General features: G+C 49.4%; 8 protein-coding genes across 8 annotated transcripts; 4 read left to right on the top strand and 4 right to left on the bottom strand.

Annotated features, from left to right (window-relative positions):
* The first annotated feature begins 273 nt into the window (after positions 1-273).
* BKA67DRAFT_556115 (uncharacterized protein) lies at positions 274-2,036 on the top strand. The gene is made up of 2 exons (XM_046102135.1): positions 274-620; positions 672-2,036. Exons 1-2 carry the CDS (start codon positions 588-590, stop codon positions 1,551-1,553), a joined length of 915 nt encoding a protein of 304 aa, XP_045961942.1. The 5' UTR covers positions 274-587; the 3' UTR covers positions 1,554-2,036.
* Positions 2,037-3,059: 1,023 nt separating this feature from the next.
* Positions 3,060-4,253, bottom strand: BKA67DRAFT_532902 (regulator of G-protein signaling domain-containing protein; the record flags this gene model as incomplete). Its single annotated transcript, XM_046099611.1, has 3 exons — positions 3,060-3,296; positions 3,348-4,050; positions 4,126-4,253. 3 exons carry the CDS (start codon positions 4,251-4,253, stop codon positions 3,060-3,062), a joined length of 1,068 nt encoding a protein of 355 aa, XP_045961943.1.
* Positions 4,254-5,521: 1,268 nt separating this feature from the next.
* On the top strand, positions 5,522-5,968 carry BKA67DRAFT_513236 (ribosomal protein L31e; the record flags this gene model as incomplete). The annotated part of the gene is made up of 2 exons (XM_046097550.1): positions 5,522-5,689; positions 5,765-5,968. 2 exons carry the CDS (start codon positions 5,522-5,524, stop codon positions 5,966-5,968), a joined length of 372 nt encoding a protein of 123 aa, XP_045961944.1.
* Positions 5,969-7,351: 1,383 nt separating this feature from the next.
* Positions 7,352-8,718, bottom strand: BKA67DRAFT_196128 (putative ubiquitin conjugating enzyme). The gene is made up of 3 exons (XM_046095389.1): positions 8,379-8,718; positions 7,981-8,313; positions 7,352-7,915 (listed from the first exon to the last, which is right to left on the bottom strand). Exons 1-3 carry the CDS (start codon positions 8,483-8,485, stop codon positions 7,813-7,815), a joined length of 543 nt encoding a protein of 180 aa, XP_045961945.1. The 5' UTR covers positions 8,486-8,718; the 3' UTR covers positions 7,352-7,812.
* Positions 8,719-9,542: 824 nt separating this feature from the next.
* On the top strand, positions 9,543-11,240 carry BKA67DRAFT_513452 (serine/threonine-protein kinase chk1; the record flags this gene model as incomplete). The annotated part of the gene is made up of 2 exons (XM_046097567.1): positions 9,543-9,628; positions 9,695-11,240. The coding sequence occupies 2 exons, from the start codon at positions 9,543-9,545 to the stop codon at positions 11,238-11,240; spliced, it is 1,632 nt and encodes a 543-aa protein (XP_045961946.1).
* A 958-nt stretch (positions 11,241-12,198) lies between these two features.
* Positions 12,199-12,867, bottom strand: BKA67DRAFT_532906 (uncharacterized protein; the record flags this gene model as incomplete). The annotated part of the gene is made up of 1 exon (XM_046099612.1): positions 12,199-12,867. The coding sequence occupies one exon, from the start codon at positions 12,865-12,867 to the stop codon at positions 12,199-12,201; it is 669 nt and encodes a 222-aa protein (XP_045961947.1).
* A 691-nt stretch (positions 12,868-13,558) lies between these two features.
* Positions 13,559-16,253, bottom strand: BKA67DRAFT_196140 (fungal-specific transcription factor domain-containing protein). The gene is made up of 5 exons (XM_046095390.1): positions 15,787-16,253; positions 15,661-15,727; positions 15,309-15,598; positions 14,691-15,119; positions 13,559-14,622 (listed from the first exon to the last, which is right to left on the bottom strand). Exons 1-5 carry the CDS (start codon positions 15,892-15,894, stop codon positions 13,741-13,743), a joined length of 1,776 nt encoding a protein of 591 aa, XP_045961948.1. The 5' UTR covers positions 15,895-16,253; the 3' UTR covers positions 13,559-13,740.
* An 867-nt stretch (positions 16,254-17,120) lies between these two features.
* Positions 17,121-19,926, top strand: BKA67DRAFT_532908 (uncharacterized protein; the record flags this gene model as incomplete). The annotated part of the gene is made up of 5 exons (XM_046099613.1): positions 17,121-17,141; positions 17,208-17,234; positions 17,412-17,472; positions 17,531-17,596; positions 18,098-19,926. 5 exons carry the CDS (start codon positions 17,121-17,123, stop codon positions 19,924-19,926), a joined length of 2,004 nt encoding a protein of 667 aa, XP_045961949.1.
* Positions 19,927-20,275: the final 349 nt, after the last annotated feature.

A 20,275-nucleotide genomic window follows, 5' to 3' on the forward strand; every position in this document is an offset into this window, starting at 1 on the left:
TGAGATGGCAATGGTACGAGTTCTACCAGAGAAGCACTACTATCGATTCTAGTTCGGAGTGCGCGTGCGAAACGCGGTACGCAGAAGATTCGTTTGTTGTAGTCAAACTGCCATCTGGGAATTGTTTGATGCCCACAGCTGGACATAATTGCGGGGCATATTTTAGCTCTCCCTTCTAAGCATGGATGTCTTACGGAGAGATGCCCCTCTGTCCCGCTATTAGCTAGTCTGCCTCGGACTTAGCGCTCTTCACATCATCCCAGCTGTCAGCTCCATGCTCTACATACTGTAGGCACTAGGCACTAGCCTCTAGGCTCTAGGCTCTACTCCGTGCTGTGAGGGAGCTCAAACACTCTTGAGACAAGAGCAACTTCACACCATCGGTCTCAAAACAGAAACTCGAAACATCACAGGTTCTGGTGACTGTACATGATATACCGCTACCAGATATCGGACCGTCGACAGAGCACATCAAGGACCGGGACCAGGACCAGGATCAGGTCGCAGGCACATCGAAAGCTTGTACGAACCTCGAGGCTGCCAACGCCATCTTCAGCCTCGCCAAACACATAGCCCACAAGGTCAACATGGAGCAGACCAAAGCCCTGAATGCTCTCGAGGTTTGTTGCCTGCGCATTTCGATAAGGAGACACGACTCTAATCAAGCATAGCCGTTCCTGGCTCTCGCCAAGTCAGCAGCTGCACCCCGCGCCGCCGCCGAAGTCGTCACCAGAGCTACTTCAGCTCCAGGCACCTACGTCTTTGCAGAACTACTCGGCACGCCGCAAATACAAGCTCTCGCACAGTCTCCCGACCATGTTGGCTTTCTCACCATACTTCAGATCTTCTCCTACGGCACATACGCAGACTACACCTCGACCGCCAATCTCCCGCCGCTGAACGAGCAGCAAACGCTAAAGCTGCGCCAGCTCTCCCTCCTCACTCTCGCAAAGAACCCGCACAGCCTTACATATGCCTCGCTTCAGTCGGCTCTGGACCTCTCAGATGCCCGCTCCGTGGAGGAATTGGTCATCAGCGCCATCTATGCAGACTTGATCCAGGCTCAGCTCGATCCTCGCAACCAGACCGTGCTTGTGTCTTCGGTCTCACCTCTAAGGGACCTGGCACCCGGCTCCATCCCATCCATGCTGGCCAATTTGCAAGAATGGTCCAGCCGCTGCACGTCTACACTAGCCGACCTTGAGGCGCAGATCCAAGCCATCAAGGAGACTGCTGCCGCCCGACACCTCGAGAAGAAGCAATGGAAGGAGAAGACAGATGCTCTAGTCGCAGAACAGGCCGACTCAGATGCAAAGACAAAGGACGGCGGCGTTCATACTCGTGGTCAAACAAACCTCGTCAGCCGCGCTGTGGCCAGCTTTCGCAGTGGACGTGGTGGCAAGCGGGACCGTCCAACCAGCTCTGCTCAGGAGGTAGACATGGAGGACATCGACATGGGAACTGATAATGATGACGACGATTTGGAGACTGGTCTCACTGATAGTACCGGAAACCTGGCTGGCAAGAAGAGAGCAAGCCGGCGAAAACTGTAGTTAGGGACCCTCCCGACGCCTTGAGGAAGTCTTGGAAGTCCCGCCGCGATGCAACCTCCAGTTTTTCTTCTTGGTCGGGACGTGACCTTTCACCCGGCGGATGATACCGATCAGGAGTGGTGTCGGTGACGCGGAAGTATTAGAGGCTACGAGCTAAACATGCGTTCATGAGATATGATAACCAATGGGGGAATAGAGTCAATATTCTGTTGTGAGAAAAATAGATTACTCCGTTTTTTTTATTACCGTATTGCTTAAATGAACATCGGCATTTCCAATTGATCTCTCATCCTCCAGGATATACAGCCGAAGGACAAATGTATCGGAGCTCACGACATCTGATTTAGCGACGTCCATAGTCGCGAGGATACGAAACGCTGCGTTGTACCCGAAAAAGAACGGAACACGAAACGGGATCTCCACGTAGACGCTCACAACTAAAAGCACTCCAAGTAGGTCCTTCAGCAGAGTCGTAAAAGTAGTCTTCATATTATATATCATATAGAAATCTATTTGTTCTTCACGTTCGATGAGCCCTAGTTTGCCTAGTTGTCATTCCTGTACAAGAAGAGATCTTTGAGACTTTCCTCAAGCAACTAAGCCCATTTTGAATAAACATACCAACGCAACTACAATGAAATCCTCCCCAGTTACAGTCCAATGCTCATACTAGAATAGCAACGTATGCAAATCTTGGGGGCTAGTGTATAGAACTGTTTTCCTATAACTATGCTTCTTGGAAATATACTTATATTTAAATTAGGAGGTATGGCTCGGGTAGTTTAGTCCGGGGGAACAATGGCAGCTAAGATCAACCGTATTACCAGAATCAAGTGACAGATCGTGTCGGTATGCCGTCTGGGCAACAGCTTCCATACCTTCCCTTTGACGTCTCTGGAGTTCAAGATTCGCACTTCACAGCACTCTCTTCTTGTGAGTATGGATGACGCAAGGCAGAACTGCACTTGTCCTTTGAAAGCTGGCCAGGAGCTCTATTGGACATTCCAGCATAGCCAATCACAAACTCAAACATACGTGCAGATATGAAAGCAACGTCAAGTTGACCAATTCTATAGATGATAGTATTACAACTGCTGTTGGCAATCAGTAGTAGATTCCGACTCTTCTCTCTCGCTCATGCCTGTTTCGCCAGGCTAAGCGCATACCAGTATTGAAAGCTATGCCGTATACATCAAGTCCTGGGCCGTTTCCATATGGATATCTATGAGAATATCAAAACACAGAACGCCACAGAACGCCCCAAAAAAAAACCCCCCCTTGGATGCTCGCCGACTTGGGCCGATCGTCGACTTTGGCTGCTAAGGTGAATAGACCCGAGAACGAAGCGTATGGATTATATTGGTGCTGTGCGACGCAAATCTAGAATACAAGCGCTTGTGCTTTAGGAAGTGTTGAAAGGAATTCGTATGCGTCGTAAAATCAATACAGCCCAACCTGTAAATGAAGAGCTGCGGAAGGCTTGGTTAAGGTTTCGAGGCGAATATATCAAAGTCGCTTTCCGGGAACCAGTATGAAGAGCACGCAGAGTGCGGCATCGATAAGTGCCGTGACAGCCAAGACCATGAGTGCACGTTTGATCAGTAGCCTGCGAACGAATGGTTCCCTGATGCGGGTGTAACTGAAGGCTGTGTACTCAGAAAAGCCGGCGATCGCCATCAACGGATCTAGCGAGTACTGGTAGGAGGCCAGAAGGTAAACGCCAATGGTAAATGGCAATATCACCTGGCCGGGTTTTAGTCAAGTCTACTTAGCATTGAGGAAGAAGAAACATACCCAGCATCGAGTGGCTCTCGACTTGTCAAGGAAAATGAGAATGAATGCGGTCCAGAAACCACCGAAGATTGAAATAAGGCCGACGATAAGCCTTGCAACCATTGTGGGTGGAATCAGATTGCCAAGGGCGCGGGCTCGTAAGAAACCTGGGAAGGCGTCTCGCTCCATAGCTTGGAAAACGTAGTCCTTGGCAACGTCAAACACCTCTGGGTCGTCTCGTCTTTCGTGTTCGATGGCTGTCGTGATGTCCTGTGTGATGGAACCTGGCAAAGTGATCTCTCGTTCTGCGCCGGGGAGCAGGAAGGTGAAAAGGATCCTCTCGGCGCTGGCCCGGATATCTTCCCTAGAGACGGCATGTGAGGGTGAATTGGATTCGGTGAATTGGTGAGGGGTGCTGCTAAGATTTGTGCTGGCGCGCGCACGACGTTCCTGGCTGCTAGCAGGAGAATCTTGATGTGCACCGGGAGTTATGGGCTGCTCCCGCAAGTAGGCTGACATCTGGGCGTATTGTTCACGTTCCTTCTCGGAGCCGTAATGTGACGGGCCAGCGGGGGCATCCCTTATATCGCCGATTGCATCCAGAGCCATTGAAGAGCGTTTCGACTTGTCATCCTTCTCCAAATCTGGCGTGCCAACCAATACCGATCTCCTAAGCTCTCGAACATAGTGGCGGCATAGTGACATGTGCTGGGCGACATCGAGCCTGTAGAGCAGTCAGTTATCTGGTCTGGGCTCGGCCTGAGACTGCCGTATCATGACAGCTTGAGGCTTGACCTACCAGAAGTCCAAGTAATCGACCGAGCGTTGCTGATCTCTCATGTAAATGTAAAAGGAGAACAGATCGACCGGAGGCTGTGTCCGGCGGGCCAAGACCTCAAAGAGGGTCGGCAATCGGTTCCGATACATGTCGGGAGCAGTCGAGGGCGTTGGAGTGGGCGCCGTAGGTTCAGGCGGAGCATGACCTGAGAATGCCATGGTGGGATATATGTGATTTTGTCGCGACCGAGTATGGATGTGCTTCTCAGGCTTGTTGACCGACGAGCTAGCTGTCGCCTGCGCGGGAGGCTGGATTTGGGAACCCTATCGCAGGTTCAACAGATGAACCGGGTGACTAAGGTATGGTGTTGCAGAAATGACGGCGCGCGAGGTCAAGTCGGCAGGTTGGTTGAATTTAGATGTTGATTCGTGAACCACTAGCGGAAGCTACTTTCTGGTTAGGTGTTGGCTTTTGGCTGGCGTAGGAATGAACGGATGCAAGTCTGGTTTCTGGATCTTCACTAGCTGACCATGAAATTGGTTTGGCAGCTGGAGGACCACGGAAACGATAACAATAACAGTAACAATAACGATGGCAACAAAAAAGCGACTCTTGCATGCGGGAACTGAGTAACGATCGGAGAGCATGCACAGCACTGCACGAGAATGATTGGTGGTTGAAGACGAAATGAGAGGTCGGCACCCTCGAGGGATTGACTGCTTGAGTGCGATGCAATGCAATTAATCTAGTCTAGGTTAGACTAGTCTAGTTTAATGACTGCCGGGCAAATGAAAGTTCGTGTTTGATGATCGCGATGTGATGTGACCTGATTCTGTTTTGTCGCACCCCTGCATGAGATTGAAGATTACAGTATGGTGGAGCACCGGTGGCTGCAGAATGAATCCAATGTGGGTGGGCTGGGCGACAGACAAGCAGGGCTGGGCGAGCTAAAAGTGGCTGTGCCATTGCTAACTTACTGTATATCTGCTTTGGTTCATATTTGATGGAGCGACTCGCTGCAGCTGACAGCCACCTGTGCGGTATCCCTTGGCAAAGCCTGTGCACGATAGATCCAGCACAGCGCTACCAGACTTATGCTATGCTGTGCACAAGTAGCAGAGCCCGCACCCGACTACCCATTCTAGGTTTAGCTTTGGCATAGCAGCTGCCCCTCCCTCGACTTTGATTGGCTAGCCAACCGAGAATTTCCCTTCTGCCCTTTTGATTTCGAGAAATCCCACACCAATTCTTGTCATTTTTTTCGTTTCGAATTTCGCAGCTGCGACCACCAATCCATCCTCGGACAACGAACATTTTCGACTACTAACCCACAGTCAATCACCACTTCAGCAGTAAGCCGACAATTCTCGAGAGCATTGCGCGAGGATCGAATATTGACGTTTGCCCCATCACAGAAATGTCGTCCAAGGCCCAAGGAAAGAAGCCGGCTGGCAAGTCCGCCATCGACCAGGTTGTCGCCCGCGAGTACACCATCCACCTCCACAAGAGACTGCATGGTGCCTCCTTCAAGAAGCGCGCCCCCAAGGCCATCAAGGAGATCAAGGACTTTGCTACCCAGGCCATGGTCAGTATTCCACCTGCCCAGCGTGCTCGTAATGAAACCACGTGGAAGACTGTTTGCTGATTCTATCCACCACAGGGTACCACCGATGTTCGCATCGACCCTCAGCTCAACAAGAAGGTCTGGGAGCAGGGTGTCAAGGGTGTCCCCTACAGAATCCGTGTCCGCATCAGCCGCCGCCGTAACGACGAGGAGGACGCCAAGGAGAAGCTCTACAGCTACGTCCAGGCCGTCAACGTCAAGAACCCCAAGGGTCTTGTCACCGTTGTCGTCGAGGAATAAGCGTGCGATTTTCACAACCGCCGGGGTCGGCAAAGCGACAAAATGGGTTTCTTCTTCCGGATGGGATTGGCCAACTGAAGAGACGACACTTGAGAAAGGGCATGGTTTCGGAGTTCCACCTGGCTTTTTTTTTGTCGATGATATGATACGACATGGATTCTAGCTCGACTAGTCTGAAATGAAAAACAAGACTTGTGAAAGCCACAAATCTCGCCCTGGCGATACACCAATCGTCAATGCTTCCAGATTCTCTGGTAGCTGGGGAAGCGCCTATGCCAGCCTTGAGAGAGTGGCAAACTGGAGATGCCCCCGTGATGACCGTGATAATTCGCAATACTTCGCACTGCCGATACCGAAACACCCCTCTGGGGCTAACAGATTCTCGTTCTTCAAGTGGAAGAGATCAAGGGATCGGGAGATGCGCTCCCGGCAACTGCTTGGGATGCGTGCCTCGTTCCTTACCAGACTAATCCCAACTATATAAAACGGCTTTACTCGGTTAACAGGATCGTCACAGTTGAGTGTGGCACTGAGCGTGACTTTTCTGATTCTGAGAGTGGAAAGGCTCGAAATGTATCAAGTAATAAACTCACACGTGACGAGAGGGATGTAAACTATTGGTAAGGATCACGGCTTCGTTTTCAGTTGTACTACCTAGGCCCGGCGAAATTGGCTGGTTTGGGGTCGCAAGAACATAGAGGCAGCGCAAAGCTGGACTGTGATCACATTGAGCATCGCATCCATCCGCAGTAGGGTACTCAATTCCAAGTGCTGCCTATCTCTCGGCCACTCAGCTTGATAGTCATCACATCCAAGAACCCTTTTCAAATCGCTAGCCTATTTGTCTCCAGCGAGAAACACGACTTCACATGAAATCTCGTTCGTCGCATCGTGTGCGACGGATACTAATATGAGAACCAGGCCTCGACGACTTACAGTTCGAAGTTGTCTATTAACGTTCCGTCCAGGGACCAAGGGATGTGGTGCCCTCGCCTGTATGACAAGCCATTCGTTCCTAATTCTTACAGAAGTAATATAAGCGTTCCACCCGTCATGGAAGGCCTGATTATACTTTAAAGACATTGTTCTCTTTGACGGAGCCACCATATGTTGGAAGTATATGGCATCTGAGGTTGTAGTGTATAGAAATATGGCTATGAGGTGGGCGATAAACGCTGAATCAGTAATGGGTACAAATGAGAGACGACATAGTCAGTATTTAAGAGCGCGGACTTCCCCTTTTGACAAACAACCAGATCGTGTGTGAAATTCCAAACAATAATAGTAGAAATTACGACCCTGTATTCAATACTCCTTGGAACTAGACCATAATACTTTAAAAAATGGCTAAAATAGCAAGTCAATTCGGCAATGAGTAAAGATTGGTCATAGTGAATGTATTTTAGTCACCCCGTCGCTGTCTGGCCTGTAAAAGTGAGTAGAAGATCTAGTTAGGTAGCATGTAATGCACTCTCTTGTATTCGCTCTTTGGTTTTCTTTTTGATTTGTTTTTTCCACCTTTGCACCTGCTGAACATCATGATATTCATTGATAGGCAAGCCTCTTTCCACCCTTACTTGGTTTGCGCAATCCTAAAGGGCAAAATACCCCATGCAGAATGAAACCAGGTTTAATGTAGCAATGCAAACTCCCTAGGTCCTTATACAACAGATTTCCATCCTAGAAATCCGGCACGTTGGTGACCTGTCGAAACACTAAAGGCATGACTCCATTTCGCCATAACTAGCCAAGACCGTGGCTTAGCCTATATTGCATACTCTATACGGTTATGCTGAGCGTTCTCTCCATATACACCGTCGCAAAAAAACGAAAAACCGGGGTGTTCAATCATCATCGACTTCGCGGTGGCGGCCGAGGACTTTCCGCTTGAACTCTTCGGCGTCCTTGTCCCATAGCTCGGCAGCTTCTCCGTTGAGTGGTGATGCGCTGGATTGGGTAATTAATGTTTAGCCGAATCACTTAAGCAATGTACGCCGAGGGTGTGCACTCACTTGTTGGGCTCACCCAGTAGACTCTGCAAGCTCAAAAGCACTGTTTGAATGTTGTATGCGGCAGTCCATTTGTCCTTGAGAATATCAAGACAAATGCGACCGGAGAAGTCGACATTTGGGTGGTAGATAGGGGTCTTGAAGAGGACTGTGGGCGGTGCGTACGGATAATTGCTGGGGAATGCAAAGGACAGCTTGAAAGTCAGCCCAGAGTAGGGAGTATCATCAGGGCCTTCAATAGTTGCAGTCCAGGACATCATGTTGCCGTCTGCGCTGGGGAAGGCGGATACGCCCGGAGCTGGCGAGGTCATAAGTTGCATCAGCTCAGTTTGTAATCTGTACGATCGTCGGTCAGCTAGTCGGAGATCAGAGGCAGAAGCTGGCGAGGTCCAAATACATACCGCTTCGTGACACTCTGAGCATCTGGTCCTTTGCGTCCTCCCCCAAGCTTAGCAGCTTGATGGCTCCCAGGGGCCGAGTTCTGGCTGTTTTCTGTTGAGAAATCCATTTTTCTGGCTCTTAATTGAAGTCTCGGCCTAACTTTTCCTTCTTTTGGTCTCTGGGGGCTGCTATGGTGCAGAAATGGTAAACTTGTGCACACAGAAAAGAGTGGCTCGGGGCAACTTCAGACAAAGATCTTGGGTCCGGATTGGCGGCTGGGATAAAGAAGAATTCTGGAATGCCAACCACCAATTAGCTTTTGGATCTTGAACGAAATATAACTGATTGACGAAAGTCAAGACAAGGAGAACCTTGGTGGCGCAATAGCTGTCGCCAAGCATGTTCTGTGAGACTTCCAAGAATGCAGATGCGGTTGGGATATGCTGGGGAAAGGGACAGAACGAGTACTGACTGACTTGTGGTGTTTTAGGTGGTGTGTGATGAGGGTTTGCAGATGAGAGAATGGATATCAAGCGCAACTGAGGGAATCAATTGTGCAAGCAATCACTTTAGTGAAGAACGACCAGAATCGGAATGGGAATCAGGATCAGAGGATCAAAAGTAGAAGTTGTAACAGACACCACTGAAAATGACCCTCAGCTTGTCATTGGGCTTGTCAACAACGAGTGGCCCATGGCAACCGCGATAAGATGTCGCGGGTTCCGCTAAGCAAGGGTGTTAGGGGCTCCTGGCGCCCTGTGGCTCTGAGGCTCAGGCTCGGAGGCACTGAGATCATGGCGGGGTGACCCTTTCAAGCCCTTTGGACTGTAGGCATCAGCACCCGGGAGGCACCGGGAGGCACCGGCGCAGCCAATCGCCACCACTCATTCAGCGCCCACCTGGGGCGTCATCAAACAAAACATTCAGGGTCGCGCATGTTTAATTGATTTTTGTCGCGATTTTGACGCGTGAGCTGGCGACATGGTTACTTCTCACGTTGGCATACAATAAACCAGTCCAATACCTTGCGTACCACGGCCAACCGACCCGGGGGCTTCTCATTGGTGCATTGACACATCTAGCTTCTTGTCGCACTGCTTAATCTCGGGCGTGTCTGCAATTGCAGCTTTTACACACACCGCATCATTAACTCCGCAGAGTGGATGAGCCCCTCCACTAACATAATGCAACAGTCTCAGCTAGACCCTTTGCCTAACAACCTACCCTTCCGGATAATCTCCAAGACTATCGGAAGGGGAGCATATGCCTCGTGAGTATTCTCATATTTCTTTCTCGTCACTCCTTCTCATCCCACCGTTGCTGACCCGTGTTGCAGCATCAAAAAGGCAAAGCCCTTGGATGCAGAGTCGCCCATATTTGCTGTCAAACTTATCCACAAGGGATATGCTGTCAAACATGGCCGAATTTCAGCCAAGCAGATTGCTATGGAAGTCTCATTACACTCGCATATTGGACAGCATCCCAACGTGATCGAGTGGTTTGCCACTGACGAAGATTCAGTGTGGCGGTGGATAGCCATGGAGTACGCCGAGGGAGGTGACCTGTTCGACAAGATCGAGGCCGATGTAGGCGTTACCGAGGACATCGCACATCTCTACTTCTTGCAGATGGTGAGCGGCGTGAGTTTCATGCACAGTAAGGGCGTTGCGCATCGAGATCTCAAACCAGAAAATATCCTCATGTCAGATGACGGAATCTTAAAGCTCGCAGATTTTGGTATGGCCACCATGTTCGAGTACAAAGGGCAACGAAAGCAGAGCTCCACTATGTGCGGCAGCCCTCCTTATATTGCGCCCGAGGTCTTGCATTGCGGAAGAAAAGACAATGCCGCCAAATACTCGCCGGAGTTGGTGGACCTTTGGTCGTGCGGTGTCATTTTATTCGTCTTGTTGGTTGGCAACACACCCTGGGACGAGCCAACCACAACCAGCTGGGAATTCCAAGAATATGTCAAGACAAAAGGTCGAAGCACGGATAATCTCTGGGAAAGACTTCCCGTAGAGGTTTTATCCTTACTGCGAGGAATGATGAACATAGAGCCGGGGAAACGCTTCTCGTTTGCGCAGATTCGTCAACACCCTTGGTATACACGGCATAACAAACTTCTCACTAAAGATGGCCAGGTCTCTGACCCATTGAAGCTTGCAACCCAGATGCTGGAAAACCTGCGCATAGACTTCAGCCAAAAGCCGTCTTCTTCTCAACAGATGTCTCAGCGTAGTGTTGATGAGATGGATATAGACCTGTCCCCAGCGAAAAACTACATTTCGGCCACACAACCCGAAACCCCCATCAACGATGTACTGTTTGACTGGGAGCGTCCCAATTTCCGCATCAAGGGCCCCTCCGCTGTTTCTTCTACACAGCCTGTGTCGCGCGCCGATCCAACTGCTTACTCAGAAACACAGGGTAACAGTCTCTTCGATGCTCTCGCACAAGAGCCCTCGATGTCCCAATTCTCCCAAACTCCCGGTGTGCCTATGACTTTGACCCAGCAAGCGCGCCGTTTCAAAGACATTGTCCCGGCCCATGCTTTCACACGCTTTTTCTCTCATATGCCGCCTCAGCTTATTGTGCAGATGCTCAATGATGCTCTACATAACCTGAACGTCCCGCTACCGAGCGGCGCTCCTTATATTGGCCAGGGCGATCATGTGGCTACACTCAAAGTCAAGACCATGGACAATCGAAGGCAGGGTCTTCATGGTGAGATCGTCGTCGATAGATATGGCCTCCCCGAGAGCCAGGAATTGCTTGAGGTGCGTTTCGTCAAGGTCAAGGGCGATCCATTGGAGTGGAGACGATTCTTCAAAAACGTGGTCTTATTGTGCAAGGATGGTGTTTACAAGCCTGAGGCCTAAAACGTGCCTGCTCAGGGGAATGATGGAGGTCGAGGCCATGAGGCATGAAATGGCGTTTTCAGTTAATGTTTGTCACTGGTATCAGAACAAAGGATTGTATTAGGGTTCAACACATAAGTCAGTTTTTGGATCACTTGCATACGTTGAGGACGAATCATATCATAATGTTTATCGAGGCATATACTCATTTACGCGTCTGTCTTTTCTGGCCATGTTCACAACCCAAGTGACTTCATCATCGTCAAGAGTCGAGCCCTTGCCAGCCAAGCTCTCAAGGAACGAATGCGATTCTTTTTAAAGGAGATGACGAAGGTACCGGGTTGAGCATAAAGGGTACGGATGATGCCACACGAACGCTTCCAACGCACAACCGAAATTGTGCACTGCACCAGAACGGCACCTTCTAACTATGCTCTTTCATCGACTTAGCATACATATTAGCAGGTAACTCAGCTGCGATGGCTTTGCAAGTCTCTATTCAATGGAGGCACTCAAATCCGAAACGACAATTTCTTCTCCAACACGCATGCTATCAGGACAAATCTTGATCATGTCATTCCAGGATACTTGTATCGAATCCGGACGGTTGAAGGATTCCGTTCTTGCGTACCGCAATTTCAAGTCGACATCCCAGGCCATACGCCGATCAATTTATTAAGTTTTGTATCAGTCAGACAGACGGTCAAGGTGCGTAGTAATTATTAGCTACTTCACTAAATGAGATCCATTCTGTACCAGGGCTGAACGCTTGTACTCATCGCATTGAACCGATACATTCCATAAAAAGGTAATATCTAAAGTGATACAGCAAAAGCTCATAGAAGCCTTCATCTTCGCAATAGAGTATTCACTTTGCCCGCTGTCGAATGTTTCTACTCAACAAGCACTTACCACCACTGTCACTCACGGCCCACCAAGAACAGAACGGTAATACTCATCAGATTTCGAAGCCATTCCACTATTTGTGTGGCTGAGTTTTGGCCGACCTCGTCTTCTTTACAGTCAAGCCCTCTTCTGCGACTGTAGTTGAGCCATCTGTGATTGTAGTTGAGCTATCTGAGGCTGGATAATTGTGGTCTAACGACGTGGATAGCTCGGCCTGAAGCTGTGCCACCTGGATCTTGAGCTCCGCGAATCGTGCGTGAAGTTGATCCATTTCTTCCGCTGTGTAAACCTTCGATGCTGAAGGATGGCCAGAGTCCTCCTCAGCAAGTCTGGGCTCCTCCCCAGAGTCTGTGGCTGTTCCAGAAGGGTCCATGGTCGTGACAGAGTCCTCGATGCTCTTGTTATAAGGTTCATGACGTGGTGCAGGAATTATTTGAGACGGTTCGCCAACCGATGCCGAAGCTTCGAGCAGCTGACTAAGCCACGACAAATGTCGAATATGGTCTGTCAAAGCCTCAATTGTGAAGTTCAATGACACCCGCTGGTCGCCCATGTCAAGTTGTACAGCATGGTCTGCTCCGACGAGTTTCATCGCCTTCGCAATCGTACAAAGTTCTTCTATATCCTGTTCAAGGTACTTCAAGTTTTGCATCGCATCATCCTCCCTCCTAAGAAGTGTATTAATACGTTCATGAAGCTCCCTCGGGGCGAGAATCTGCTCGATATCTTTGTCCTTGGGCATTTTGGAGCCTACCGATATGTTAGTGCTCTCTCTGTAGAAGCCTTATCGTGAGGACCCAAGGTATTACATAGAGTAATTGTTGTGGGAACTTACGTAAACGAGGACAGCTTGGTAACGCAAAGCAGCTTGTGATATCGGTCGATTCAAATCACGGGAGTCGCTGTTCGAATTTCTTGCGTCGAGACTTTTGGCTGGTCTACAGCATCAAAAGAGACTGTAGAAGGTTGAGCATTTGGAGACCTGAAGCTGAATTGAGTTTTGTTGGCAGAGATGCCTGAGAACCTGTGAGGACGACTAATTGGCAATCGTATTTGTTTTTATTGATAACCCAATTTCTTCAAATATTGCCCTGAATTGAGTCGTACTTTCCCGTTGTTGGAGGCATCCTTTCCATCAGAGTCACCCTTTCCATCAGAGTCACCCTTTTCATCAGAACCACCCTTACGTTGTGTCTACGCTTCCAGCAGATTAGTTTCTGTCGACAATTTGTAGACTCAAAGTGCGGATTACGTAACGACAATGGCAACCATGATGTCGTTCCATGTTGATTCTAGAAAGAAAGAAAATGACACCAATGTCCAAAGCAATTAATTATGCTTTGAATTCAATGAGAAGAGACTATTCTGAGTTAGTAGATTGATTAATATAACAGTGACTTTGATCAAAACTAGAATGGATTTGAAAAGATTCTTCAGATTAAGTAACTCTGCCTACTGCATATACGCAATTACCTAGCTTGTACGAATTGACCTCATTCCGAGATTGGCAGGTTATATTGAAGCAAATGAATCTAGTGTGAGTTTGGTGTGATTCTAGATCTAGACATGGTAATTAGCAACTTGTAGATTACCGAGTACATGTTGATCTCTTCAACTACGACATGGAGGGGAAGACAAGCGGAATGCCTCCGAGCTTGCTGCTCTGGAAATTCGCACCAACGATATAGTTCATCTCGTGAGCTTCCAACAAGTCCAAGAATTCCTTCCCTAATCTCCATCTACCGCTCAACCTTATTAGACATTTGCGCGTCGTTTCATAGCTCGTCTCGGCAAGGGGATCACCAGTCTCCTTCCAAGTAGTGTAGTGTGTCATTGAGCCCAGATAGAAAGTCTCCAGCACCATAGGAGGCGTCTTAACCACGTCCTCGTCAAGCGAGATGAAAGTATACAAGTCCGCTGCAAAATCTCGTACGTATGTTGCTGTCTTCTTTGTCCCCTCGATGGCGGTAATTTGTAATGTCATCTCCTCTTCGTTCCACTCCGAGCCGACTCCCCGGAGCGACTCGTTGGCGACATACATTGCCAATATTTTGAGTACTGCAGCAAAGTTAAGACACCTCGCTGCTACCAGACTGAAGTATGTAGTTGGGTTCGACGCAAAGTCCGATTGCATTGCTTTGCATAACTTATGGGAGTCCTCCATCAAGTGTGCCACGCCGGTGAAATCGTACCGCTCTCCATTGATTTTCCGTTGTTCTAGGTCGGCATGATGCTTCAGTGTTCTCCCAGCTAGTAAAGCAGCCTGGCATAGCCGGGCGAATGTAGACTGTATATCCGAGAACGGCGAGGAAACGGATCTTTGAAATACTCCTGTGTCGTCACCCTGGTCCCAAGCTTTATCGTTTATAGGGAGGAGTTGGTCGGCCGAGGGCTCCGCGCACATTGATCGTCGATATGACCCTAAAGAGACCAATTTGTCTATAATGTAAACAGCCCACCACACGCGGCGGCGCTCTTCGGCATCGGCGCAGGTCAGCTATGATGGTGGTAAGCTTCTGCGTGTTCAAAGGAAATATCATTAGCCGATAGGAAGGCGAAGCTTACCGGATGCCCTAAAACATTACTAGTATTCTTGTACGAAGGGAGGCCCAGTAACTCTGCATATCTTATGGCTTGACCGACGGTCATATAAGCTGCGGGATATACTCCTTGGCCATATTCATAAAGAGCTAATAAAATGAGTGCTTGAAGATAGGCCAGGGAGGTAGTTCCGACGTTTTCTAGCAGTGCTGCGTAACGCTTTGATGCAGTATATAGGTAGTTCTCCGAGGCAGCAAAGCCCCGTTGTGGTTGCGACGTGATAAGCTTCATAGACAAAAGCAGCAGCGCTATATCACCTCCAGCCTCCCATAGTTGATGGCCCATAGTCATTCGTTTCCTGGAGACGATAGGGAACCAGGGATGGATGTCACCGAAGTAGTCGGACAAGGTCTGCTCCAGGTCTTCCGCATTTCCGATGCATTGAAGTACATCCTATCGAAACGTTCGTCAGTAACTTATCATCGGATATGTTATCCTTGATCGAGATAGGCATCACTGGAGTATAGTTACGGCAGTATGTATTGGTGAATTCTAGGCGTCAACGAAGGCGAGGTTTGCACATGGCAGATGGCGACCTTGGAAAGGAATTGGCGCGATGCAAACGAGAGGCACAGTACTCACAGCAGGTATCTCAACGGTCGGCTTGGGTATTTGCAAACCGCTCCATAGGAACATGTACGAGTCGAGGAACGCGGCCGCCGGGAAGCTTCCTAGTCCATTTTGCCACAACGGCTCCCTGGAGAGCAGTTGCGGAGTGTGTCCTGTATGTGATACCGGTCCGCTTTGTGGGCTCAAATGACCGATGCTAACATCCGAGGCACCGGCGTATGACAGTCGGTCTTCCAACTGCCGCAACTTCTCCTGAAGTGTAGCGAAATCCTCCGCCGTAGGTGCGGGCTGCACTTCCGAGTCTGACATGCAATCATGTCAGCGATCTGTTCTATAAGATCTGACTTTGCTCTAAACTACTTACAATCACAGTGGCGTGCCATTCTCGAGCAGAGCGAACACGCCGGCAAGGCTTTGTCACACCTACGCTTCTGTTACGCAATTCAGCAACCATTACATCTAGTTGTTGATAGTAGCAAGATGTTCTTACCTGCTTACGACATGAATAACATGCTTGGTTCGCCTTTCTTGCGTATGCGGCCGCTCCCCCTCCGCCAACGCCAGCGTCATGTGGAAATAATGCCATATGTTTGGGCATCGTGGCCACTGATTAATAATATGTGAAATAGCCGGTCCGGTGCGATGAGTGAACCAAATGCTGTGCCTTCGCCGAAGGGTTACCAAATCAGCTTATTCCGAGCTCCCGAACTTTCCACTAATGTCGTATGATCTCAGGACAGGCGATAACTCTTCAATGCTATATGCACATCCAAACGCCGTGGGCACGAACAGGAAACGATTATCAGAGGAATAAGTAGGTCGAAGTTGCAGTGCAAGACGGCGCTTATTAGGAATAAGAAGATCCTAGCGCGGAGATTGGGAGAGACCCTCAGCTCTGTGATAAGGTCCCAGGGTTGGGAGATTAAACAGATGCTCTGCTTGGTCCTGGAACGAGGGAATCTCCTCAGCTATCGCTTGCTCTGTCCCGACCGACCTGTTCTGGGTGGGAAACGCTACGATAGTCAGACCGCATCGTTAATGCCACGACAAGGACGATCACCATGCTGAAATGGCGAATCGGGGAAAAGTACCGTCGACGTTCTTCCAGAGCCACGGGCCAGCAAAGCCAAGGCAGTTAGGGACACTTCAAAGCGTTGTGCATCCACACCTATCCCTACCTCGCCTTGTACAAGCGTGAAGGGCCTTATGTCCTAGGGCTGGGGAAAGTTGGGCCCCATAGGGCAGAAGTAATGCATAAGTAACGCGATGTATGCAAGGTTGGCACGCTACGAGTAAAGAACCTCGCATCGAGTCCGATGGGAGACTATGTGTTGAGGGCCCTGCCCAGGACTTGCTTGTATCTTCCAGCGGGTTTCGTGGTGGGAAGTGACCTTCAGATGCTTGTCACAACGCGACGCGGGCTTTGCGGCCGCATTTTAGTTGCCGTCTCCACTCGGCTCATTGAGAAACCAGAGAAAGGACGAAAAAGCATGGAAGTCGGTGTTAATTCCAGTCCGATTAGCTAGCACTTTTGCTACAAAGTATCCGGAAATTCCTCCTTCTGGCATGTGGTACGCGGACAGCTATAAAGAATGGCATTCAACAGCGTATAGAACACTCACAATTAACTACCTTGGAGGAATTTGAACCTCAAACCTCTCCGCCCTCCGGGCCGGCTAGGTGTATCCGAATTTGTGATTACGTGAAGTGGGTGGTAACAGGCTTATTGAGAAACGGCCTATCGGCTAAATAAGGTTCCCTCCCTTCGTGAAATATAGCCACGAAACACGGCCTCGACGTTGTGCAATGGACTTTATTAACTTCATGGCCGGAAACCGAGGAAGAGTATAGTGTAGGCTCATTCTAGTAAAACCTTGCGCCTCGACAGTGCCCTACACTAACTGGGATTAGGTTTACCGCCCCTCATACAGTCTAACAGTACGTCACTTCGAATGTCGTCGCAGGGCATTAGCTGGCACCAGTAGAGATGAAGTATGCTAGCGGTATGGTCAGAAGGTACCAAAATGTGATCGCTTGGTCGTGCGGATTACAAATTATGAAACTACCTCTAGCTACCCGTTTAACCTAGTAGCCCATTGCTCTATGATCTTACAGCGGGGGTGTCATTTACCGCCTAATGTTATTAGGGGCTTCGGGCGAAAAACCTCTGCAACAGGTACGCGGCAAAGTCCGACGACCGCCATGGCTGGACTTGCTGCGTAAACAGTCGACAGGACGACAGTCACTGGCTGGTGCAGTGAGAGAATGGTCCGGACGGTTCCAACACCAAGCTACATTGCGTGAGTTGTATTTTACGTTTCTGGACCGCTCCACATACATAACATAGTGTTGTGGACATTCATCAAAATATGTTATGATTTACAAATCAGCATTGAGCGCGTTGCTGGACGGAAGGGCTGGGCAATCCCTGTCATTAAGATGAAACTACAGCCGACATGGACAGTGCACGATGGACAGTGAGGCGCGATGCGATCGCTTTGTTGATGAGGGGCAGTAACGTTCGTTGGCTTGGAAATTTAGTTGCGGTGAAGTTTTGATTTTGACAAGAATGATTTGTTTGAGAGAAAATGTTGTGACTGATCATATTTACGTTCGAGAACTGCATACAAGAAGCAATCAGTGACCTGATCATTCGTCATTTGCACCAATCATCACATTCCCTGGTTTGGCCAAGAATAGGGGCATCGGAAGGAACCTACCCAACCAGTGCAGCCAAAGCACATCGGATTTATCTCATAAAATTAAACACCATATCAAAACTATTAGACTAATCATGACAGATGCTGCGTCGACAAGATTGACGGCGGGCGGTAGCAGGGTTAGGAGAAACCGTGATCAGGGCATCTCACACAACTCATCTACCAGGACTTCTGCAATCTACAACGACGATCATTTGCAGTCTCAGACGTATGGATATGGTTATGGGTCGCTTGGTTTGCGCTCAACAGCTTCTCGCTATTCACTGAATGACCAGTTCGCTGCTACACGTTCAGAATTCGATTTCGGCTTTGACGATGGAGCTTCTACCTTTGAGCGGTCGACCCTCGCTTCAGAAATTCGAGGACCGCCGCTGGATGATGAGCATAGTCCCGTTCTCTCGCCAATAGAAGACTACTTTCATCCATCAGCCTTACAAGATCGGGAACGTGTCATAAACCCCTACGATCTTTTAGTCCTACCGCCAAATCCCACGGACCGGGATATCCGTCGTGCATATTTCAGGCTGTTCACCTTGCTGTATCCGGATACACACCCGCCAAAGCTCCGTAAGGCTGCCAGTGTTTACTTCACGCTGGTACAAAATGCTTTCGAGCAAACCATCAGACCAAGTGAGCGAGCCCAGGAAGACTTGGACCAGCACAACACTTCTGATTTGGTGCTAGATGAGCCCGGCCGGTACCAAGTATACCAGTTGTGGCGGGTCGCACTAAGCACTCTTGGTCCCAATCACTGGGATAGGGACGCAGTGCTGGAGGAGAACGGGGACAGGCAATCAAGTGGCAATCATGGCCTCTTTGCTAATCTCTGGAAATATGCGGATAAGCTTGGGTTGGACCGTCATCGATTGCAGGCTTTGGGCAGAAATGGCAGTCTGGGTTTGGGCGTCAAACTGGACATGGGATCACCTCAGCTGTTTGAATCAGCAGCCAGAGGTCTGTCTCGATTTTCAGTTCTGAACAAACATTTCCTGAGTTTGGTTCCGATTCGGGTGACTCCAAGATCAGAACTCAACTACAACTTTCCGGAATCCACACAAGCTATAGGTGCTGCAGGGGCATGGACCTTTTCGGCGGCGGCAGAACCACATAGCTTAGGCGCTTCACTTAAGTATGGTATCGATGTCAGCAGCCTGCAAAGACCTGCCAGTCAGAGTATAGCCCCTGAAACAAAAAGAACCCATATTTCTCCCAGAACGGGACCCGGTTTACGCATCGAAGCGGAGGTCTCGTGTGGATTCGTGTGGTCAAAGTTCCTGGCTTTGAGATGTCTAAAGCGTATTGGTCGCTTCTCGAAGTTGGGATTCGAGCTCGGATTCAGCACGCACCAGCTACATTTATCCCTATATTGGTCTCGGCTCGGCCAACGCATACGCCTCCCCTTCTTGGTGAATCCGATATCCTTTATCAGTCCGCGGGCTCTATTCTGGGCAGCACTAGTACCCTTTGCCACTCTCGCAGCTTGGGATCTGATCTCATACTGCCGGCGGTCCGGGATACCGAAGCCTCTAAAGCAAGTTGAATTGGTAAAGCAAGAAGAGCGACGATCGGAAGCGGATGACATCACTATTCTACTATCAGCCAACGTCGAGAACAGGCAAAGAGAAGAGCGTGCCAATCGCGGTCTGGTGATTTTGAGCGCCAAATACGGGGTCAAAAAGGATGATTCGTGGGGTCTCGGAGAAGTCGCAGATGTCACCACTGCCGTTGCAGCGCTCGTCGATAACAGTCGACTACGCATCCCACGCAATGTTGATAAGAACAATATTCTAGGCTTTTGGGATCCGGTTCTGGGTATGGCAAAAACATTACATGTGAGATATCTTTGTCAGGGCAAGGAGTCAACTGTGGAAGTAGGCGAGAATGAGGAATTGTCCTTGCCGCCGAGATAGCCGAGTCTACTTGCAGTTCTACAACTGCAAAGGTCATCCCAGCTCCTTTGACGCACATACTCGGGATGCTGTGCCACGAAAACGGCTACCCAGCCTTATAGCCCGACATCTTGGTTTGGGTTTCTATAGTGGAGGCGAGGCGGCCGCAAAAGCTCGCGTCAAAGCTTGTGCGAAACCTTATTAGTGACGAGAACAGCCAAGCGCACGATGTAGATATGACTTATGATACCACGAATTCATGGTTCATTTACATGATCTAATATTTACCATGAATACGCATGTTTGCCCAGAAACGGTACTTTCGAAGTACTTCATCCAATCTCGACTAAGACCGATATGGACAACAGTC

The sequence above is a fragment of the Truncatella angustata genome, assembly GCF_020726525.1.
Source record: "Truncatella angustata strain MPI-SDFR-AT-0073 chromosome Unknown BKA67scaffold_2, whole genome shotgun sequence".
Taxonomy (NCBI): Eukaryota; Fungi; Ascomycota; class Sordariomycetes; order Amphisphaeriales; family Sporocadaceae; genus Truncatella; species Truncatella angustata.